We start from the raw sequence: 7,500 nt of genomic DNA, 5'->3' as shown, positions 1-7,500 counted from the left end.
AATTCCAGAATCACATATTTGTTTCCTCACCCTGAAAGGAGTCTATGGACAAGGACAGACTTAAATCTACACTTTGGTTCTGTTTATCTGGCCACTGTCACTAACAGCTAATTGTTAGGGTAACAATTTCAGCGTAACCAATTATGTGATTTTTGTAATTTGGATGAACTATCCCTTTAATGTGGTCATTCCTACACTTATCCCTCCAGTAACAGTATTTCATTAATTAATTCTCTTGATCGTCCTCTTCCATCTTTCTTTCCCTCTCTCTCTCCCAGGCTCTGAAGCACTTCCTGAAGTGCCCCAGTACTGATGACAACCTGGCCATCGAGATGGCTATAGAGACGGTGAGACAGAGAGAGAGAGAATGTGTGTGTGTGTGTGTGTCTGTGTGTGTGTGTGTGTGTGTGTGTGTGTGTGTGTGTGTGTGTGTGTGTGTGTGTGTGTGTGTGTGTGTGTGTGTGTGTGTGTGTTGCTCTCTAACTAAGGTCAACCTGTATCATCTTTGAGGTTATACAGAATGAAGTAAACAATAGCATATCTGTGCGTGTGCGTGTGCGTGTTCCAGGTGGGCAAGGCCAAAGACGAGTCCCTGACCAATCAGCTGATAGACTACCTGATGGGGGAGAGCGATGGCATGCCGAAGGTAATCAGAACGACCGCCATACCCAATCAATCAATCAATCAATCAATCACTTTGAATTATTCATTTGTGTCCATTTAGTTTGTCTTTTCCTGTCGCTGTTCTCTCCTGTTTTAATTCCTTCTCTGACACTCTTCCTCTCTCCCTCCTTCTCTGCTCTCGTCTTCTCGTTTGCGTTTCTTCCCCCTGGTGCGTGTGTGTACTGTAGCCTCTCTCAGTGAGTAGCCTATGTCTGCTGCCCCCTGCTGGTCAACAGTCCGAACGACAGGCTGCAGTGATGCTAGAGAAGAGCGTAGATGTTTTTGATAGCGTTGGCCCAGTTCCAAACCGACCCCTAGACCCTAGACCCTACTTCCTATGCACTTGTGTGGATCTAAAAGGATTGGATAAGCATTATGGACCAAAAAGAATCATTAAGAGCTTTTATCGTCCGTTCCCATCAGATCTGCAGGTGCTAGGGAACGTTATGAAGTGTGTGTGTGTGTGTGTGTGTGTGTGTGTGTGTGTGTCTGTGTGAGTGAGAGAGAGCTGTGTTGCACTTTCGTATTTGTGAGTGCATTATAAACAACAACAAAAGCCACTGCTTTGGAACCTAAACCTTTTTCGCTTATCGAGAGAGAGTGAGAGAGAGAGAGAGTGAGAGAGAGAGTGAGAGAGAGAGAGAGAGGGAGAGAGTGAGAGAGAGAGAGAGGGAGAGGGAGAGGTTATGAAAGAGTGCGAGCCTGTGAATTCAACCAGTTGATAGTTGTCCTCTGTGTTTTCATGGTTGTGCTGATCCTATCCCAGCCGTCAAACCCTGCAGCCCCATCTCTAATTCGATTGGTTGAGAGAGCGAGCCTATCACTGACCTGTGTCCCTCCCCTCCTTTCCCAGGACGCCAAGTACCTGTTCCGCCTCTACATGGCTCTGCAGCAGTACAGAGAGGCGGCTCGCACCGCCATCATCATCGCCAGAGAGGAGCAGTCCGCAGGTACACACACAGTGTCACACACACACAAACACACACACACACACACTTTCAAAAATCATTCACATTCGCGACAAATAAGTAGTCATAATAAGTTAATATTCTTGATCCAAAGCCACTTATATGTGGAAGTTTGAACTGTGTGTGTGTGTGTCTGTGTGTCTGGGCATGCGTGTGTGTGGTGTGTGTGTGTGTTTCCAGGTAACTACCGGAACGCCCACGACGTGCTGTTCAGTATGTACACGGAGCTGCAGACTCAGAAGATAAAGATCCCGGCTGAAATGGCCACCAACCTCATGATCCTTCACTCCTACATCCTAGTCAAGGTACCATACCCCCCTGTTCACGGGCAGACATGCTAACCTCCATCCTAGTCAAGGTACCATACCCCCTGGTGGTCCTCTGTGGCTCGGTTGGTAGAGCAAGGCGCTAACAACGCTTAGGTTGTGGGTTTGATTCCTTCTGGGACCATATATACTGAATACTGAAATGTACGCACTCATTGCAATGTAAGTCGCTTTGGATAAAAGCGTCAGCTAAATGGCATATATATATATATATATATATATTATATATATATACCCTCTGTTCACTAGTCAAGGTACCATACCCTCTGTTCATGAGCGGACTTTCTAACCTCGGCTCCCAGTCAAGCCTGGGGAAATTCGAGGCAGAAGTGCGTTAGCGAGGGACGGAGGCCTGTAACTCAACTGCCACATTCTCAATCTATCAGTCAATAGGCAGCTCCAAACCAACCAAACAGCCAATCACTTTCCCTGGTCCCCCACGTGGGTCGTATTCCAATAATCCTCGTTGAATAAAGTCAATGACCTTCTGCATTCACATGTATTTCCCCCTTCTGGTAGTACAGTTAATAATAACTGACTATTATTCTCTATTATTTGACCAAAACAAGATCATGTAAATGTCAGCAATCCTGTCCATGTGCTGATATGATAAGTGGACTGATTGATGGCCTCCTTTGTGGCGTTGTCGTTTGTGTGGGTTGGTGGTTGATTGGTGGTTCTTGATTGAATGCAGATCCACGTGAAGAGAGGGGATCACCTGAAGGGGGCACGCATGCTCATCAGAGTCTCCAACAACATCAGCAAGTTCCCCTCGCGTGAGTGCCTCTGTCCAGAACACACACACACACACACACACACACACACACACATGAATGGATACACACAAGAAGTGGAAAACACAACAAATATTGACTTTGAACCGTGTGCGCGTGCGTATGTGTATGTATGTGTGTATGCGTGTGCATGCATGTGCGTTGGTGTGTGTGTGTAGACATCGTGCCCATCCTGACGTCGGCAGTGATAGAGTGCCACCGGGCCGGTCTGAGGAACTCTGCCTTCAGCTTCGCTGCCATGCTGATGAGACCAGAGTACCGCAACAAGATAGACGCCAAATACAGGAAGAAGATAGAGGCCATGGTCCGGTGAGCACCACACACACACACACACACACACAAACACACGCACACATATATCTGGCACACACACCTTCACTAACCAACTATCTACTCTTCTCTCCTGCACTCCCTCTCTGTGTTTATGTTGTCCATTGTCTGTCCCCCATCCTCCACCTCTCCCGTCCCTCCCTTTCCCTCCCTCCCTCCCTCCCTCCCACCCTCCCTCTCTCCCTCAGTCGTCCGGACACCTCTGAGGTGGAGGAGGAGACGACCCCGTGTCCCTACTGTGGCTTCCAGCTGCCCCAGTGTGAGCTACTGTGTATCGCCTGCAAGAACAACCTGCCCTACTGCATCGCCACGGTACACACATATACACACACACACACACACACACGCACACACACACACACTGCTAATTGAAGTATTTTGTGAACTAGCCTCAATTAAATAGGGCCATGGAGAGTAAGTGTATTATCTCTCCTCTGTCTCCTAGGGTCATCACATGCTAAAAGAGGACTGGTCAGTGTGTCCACATTGTGAATTCCCTGCTCTCTCCTCCCAGCTCACTCTGTAAGTATCACACACTCGCACACACACTTCTATACACACTAAATACTACTACTATACTACTACTACTACTACTACTACTACTACTACTACAACAACAACAGCCATTAAATGTAACCTTTGACCAAAGACACACTTCTAGTGGAAACCATGTCTGTTACGTAAGTCTCTAAACGTGTGTGTGTGTGTGTGTGTGTGTGTGTGTGTGTGTGTGTGTGTGTGTGTGTGTGTGTGTGTGTGTGTTTTATACAGGCTGCTAGAAACTGAGAGTGTGTGTCCCATGTGCTCTGAGAATCTGAGTGTGAACCAGGTGAAGAAAATCTCCGACTGCTCTAGCTACCTGCAGCCCAACGAGCTGGAGCAATGACACAGGTACACACACACACACAGTGGAGTTTTGATGTTGTGGCCTTGGGACCCAAAACTAAATGAATGCGTTCTTGATTTCACCATGGATCTTGATTTCTTTGTGTTCTCCAGAACCTCCTCCGTGGTACTGTTGGAGAAACCACCTGATTCAACCTCCGTCTGAGTGGTTCTGACCGGCCCATGGCCCATTCTGGCCCATTCCTGACCACACACTCCCTGTATAGCCATCCAACATGATCTTATACAACTGTTATTTCCCTTTTTTAAAACAGTTGGACTCTTCATTGCTTCCCCTGTACACAACTTCCAATCGACCTTTGTAATGTATATCTGTGTTGACATTTGATTTTCATATTTGGACACGTAAAGATGTTTGTCTGTATTCATTTTTGGATGTTTTATTTCTTGTTTTATATGGGTAGGGGGAAACACGCCAGACATCAACAATGACATTTTGTTCATCAGCAACAGAGGATGCAACATATTCGTCCCCTTTACAGTCAAAAAACGGAAAAGAATATCATAAATGGTTGCACTGACACACCATATATCCACACATCATACAGTCTGAACTGTAAGGAGAGACACCTCATATCCCATGAAAAACAGAAGTGTTGTCTTGCTTGGTCATTCGTGTACAGTGAAGGAAAAGTAATATGAATGTGAGGGCGAGGATTAACCTTGTTTTTACCACAATTATGTATGATGAATGATTTTTCTAGTTCATACATTGAAGGCAGTTCCTTTAACATTGATGAGCTAGTTCCTGTCCTTGATTGCCCATGTTAATGGTGTAAAAAACACTTTGCACAAGGACCAAAATTCGAATTATGTTGTGCATTAAAGCCTCAGATATCCAAACAAGTATTTACGTCCTGGAAAAGCGATTTGATGATGCGTTTTGACACAAAATGAACAACGCATTGTTAAAGGTAGATTCTGGGATATGACTTCATCAGCAAAGTCTGACACTGCCAGAGACTTTCAAAAACAAGAGATGCAACAGACGAGAGAATAGAGCTGGTTGCAACAGAGTCCACGCTTCAAAAGTGTTGTTGTGCAGTTGTGAGTGTCTCTGGTAGGACTCAAATGTCTTTGGTTCTGATCCAGGCAGCTGTTAACTTTAGACTAGTTTTCAGAGAAATGGGACCAAAAAGAAGAAGAAACCGAGGGACATGGAAAGAAAAAAGAAAAGAAAGTGAAGGGCAGTGAAAAGAGTGGACGCTCTCATTCGCGACAGTGTTTGATGAAAGTTGCTCAGTTTGTATGGCCGTGACGTCATATCCCAGCGTCTACCTTTAAACTCTATAGTACATCCAATCACACTGCCGACAACACTACTGGAAAACTCAGGGTAAGATGATATTTCACGTAAAAATAGGCTGAACCATCCCTTTAAATCAGTGGAGGATGGTAGAGGTAAAAATCAGAAGACGGAATCAGGAATGATATCGGCAAAGTAATATGAACGTGAGGGAGAGGATTAATGCATGGATTATTACAATGAGCCCGTCTTCCGATTTCTAACCTCCACCAGGTTAATTGACAAAATATTTGCGACTCCGGTGGGACTCGAACCCACAACCTTTGAATCACTCCTCAAGTGTTTGACTAGAAGTCCAATGCGCTATCCATTGCGCCACGGAGCCACCTGTTGATAGGTCGCGCAGAAGCCTAAATAACGTTGAGATCGTCCAGAAACCTTATGGCATAAGCATGGTAACTACATACATTGAGAATATAACAATGCAGCAAGCGGTTTGTATCGATCTCGTCCTTTTGATTTGTTCATTGTTTCCCAGTTGAAGTAGTCGGCTATAAGTATGCATTTCTGTCATTTGTTACGATAGGTAGCCACGAGACGGCGCTGTTGTCCTAATCCTTTGCATGTTGATTTTAGGGATTTTTAGCAGTTGTCTAGAAAGCTAGGAAATGGACCTATGTATCACGGCTGTTGATACTTGTGTAAAAGCTGTCGCCAAGACGACGGCACGGATCATTAAACTGTGCTTATTATTTGTGTGCGTCATGTAGTCATGTAGTGATAAAACGGCGTTTTGTACAAGTAATGTCTGCAACATCGCACTTTTCAGAGCCCGGATAGCTCAGTCGGTAGAGCATCAGACTTTTAATCTGAGGGTCCAGGGTTCAAGTCCCTGTTCGGGCGGTAGTTTTTTTTTTGTCACACACGAGTGCATGTGCATGAGGATCAACACAACACCCCACAAGGGGCATTATGTGTGTGGAAATATATTACAAATGGCCTATTCATTGGAAAGAGTGGAATACATCAGTGAGAATATTTGAGAGATGCTGTTGGAAGAAAATTAAGAATCAAGAAGAATATCAAGAGATTCTTCCCCTTTTTCACACCTTATTCCCCTCCCCCCCTTAAAAAACTATTGTTCCTCAACTTTAGTTTAGTCGGTAGAGCATCAGACTATAATCTGCAGCTGACTATGTATTCGTTTTATTCTTCAAGCCATTGACAGCCATTGGTATCGGATAGAAATGGCATTTGGACCTCATATAATATTTGGACAAGGATTCTGACCAGGAATCTCCTAAAGACCTCTACCCCCCCACTACCCCATACCCTAGAGACATCTTCACTACCCCCATGTTCAAGTTCTCTCCTGTTAATAAAAAAAAAACGCATTACGACCCCTGGTATGAGCATTGATTACTTTGCCTTATGATGACTGTTGGATAGATGATTTACTTACTTAAACAAATGTATTTGTTGTAAGTCGCTTTGGATAAAGGCGTCTGCTAAATGCCATAAATGGAAATGGGAACTATATATTGAAAGGTGGGCAACACGGACTAATAATATTGGAGGCCGGAAGTTTACCAACTGTCACAGCTGTCACGTGAAAACATTGAGAGGAGAGGGTGAAGTTAGGAGCTAACTGGTGAAATGTTGTCTTATATGAAATGCTCTGGGTAATTTTTCACGAAAGCTTTCGTTCAAGAGATCACGGATACCGCCCACACATACAATGGACTCAACGAGGACGTTGCCTCATGCAGTACGTTGTCGCATATTTTTGGTTCCACATTTATGATGGTCACGCAAAGCAAACCATCAAATTAGCGAGCTAGCTAGCATATCCTGCCTGTTCGAAAGTGACTCCTCCACTCTTGTCAGATTCTCTGGCGCTGATCATCGGTGTTCATGGAATTGGTTAATTATTTCAGCTCCTATTGAAGTGATATTCGAGTACTTTGAAATGGTTTGAATCTGCTCTGTCGTGTTGAGGCAGTCAGACTTCGGCAGACACATTTAATCTCGACGAACGAATAGAAACATTGTTTCATCTTTTTACAGTTTTGGATGTTGTATGTGTATCATAAACATACACGATCCAAATGTAAAATGTATATATATATGATCCTAGACACACTTGGGGCTACTAGACAGTTGAGCCCACTGAAATGCATTATTTTTTATTTACACGGTCATGCTTGGTAGGTTTCAGGATAGTTTTTTTTGTCCATGGCGTTTCTCTGTGGGCGCTGGGGTATTGC

At 44.5% G+C, this 7,500-nt stretch overlaps 2 protein-coding genes across 2 annotated transcripts in view; both read left to right on the top strand.

The window, feature by feature from the left end:
* Positions 1–4,349, top strand: part of wdr19 (WD repeat domain 19) — an 18,777-nt gene extending 14,428 nt beyond the window's left edge. Inside the window, exons 28-37 of the mRNA XM_083693013.1 lie at positions 279–347; positions 569–646; positions 1,517–1,613; positions 1,812–1,936; positions 2,652–2,733; positions 2,910–3,060; positions 3,270–3,393; positions 3,527–3,603; positions 3,853–3,972; positions 4,081–4,349. Coding sequence (XP_083549139.1) covers positions 279–347; positions 569–646; positions 1,517–1,613; positions 1,812–1,936; positions 2,652–2,733; positions 2,910–3,060; positions 3,270–3,393; positions 3,527–3,603; positions 3,853–3,967 — 918 coding nt within the window. The 3' untranslated portion in view covers positions 3,968–3,972; positions 4,081–4,349. The remainder of the gene's footprint in view (positions 1–278; positions 348–568; positions 647–1,516; positions 1,614–1,811; positions 1,937–2,651; positions 2,734–2,909; positions 3,061–3,269; positions 3,394–3,526; positions 3,604–3,852; positions 3,973–4,080) is intronic.
* Positions 4,350–6,849: 2,500 nt separating this feature from the next.
* The window catches only part of tmem192 (transmembrane protein 192), a 7,459-nt gene continuing 6,808 nt past the window's right edge, over positions 6,850–7,500 (top strand). The window contains exon 1 of the mRNA XM_083693023.1: positions 6,850–7,001. Within this exon, the coding sequence (XP_083549149.1) occupies positions 6,972–7,001 (30 nt within the window). The 5' untranslated portion in view covers positions 6,850–6,971. The remainder of the gene's footprint in view (positions 7,002–7,500) is intronic.

The sequence above is a fragment of the Argentina silus genome (assembly GCF_951799395.1).
Source record: "Argentina silus genome assembly, chromosome: 21".
NCBI classification, from domain to species: domain Eukaryota; kingdom Metazoa; phylum Chordata; class Actinopteri; order Argentiniformes; family Argentinidae; genus Argentina; species Argentina silus.
The sequence above is the reverse complement of the archived record's forward strand: the minus strand, read 5'-3'. Positions and strand labels throughout refer to the sequence as shown.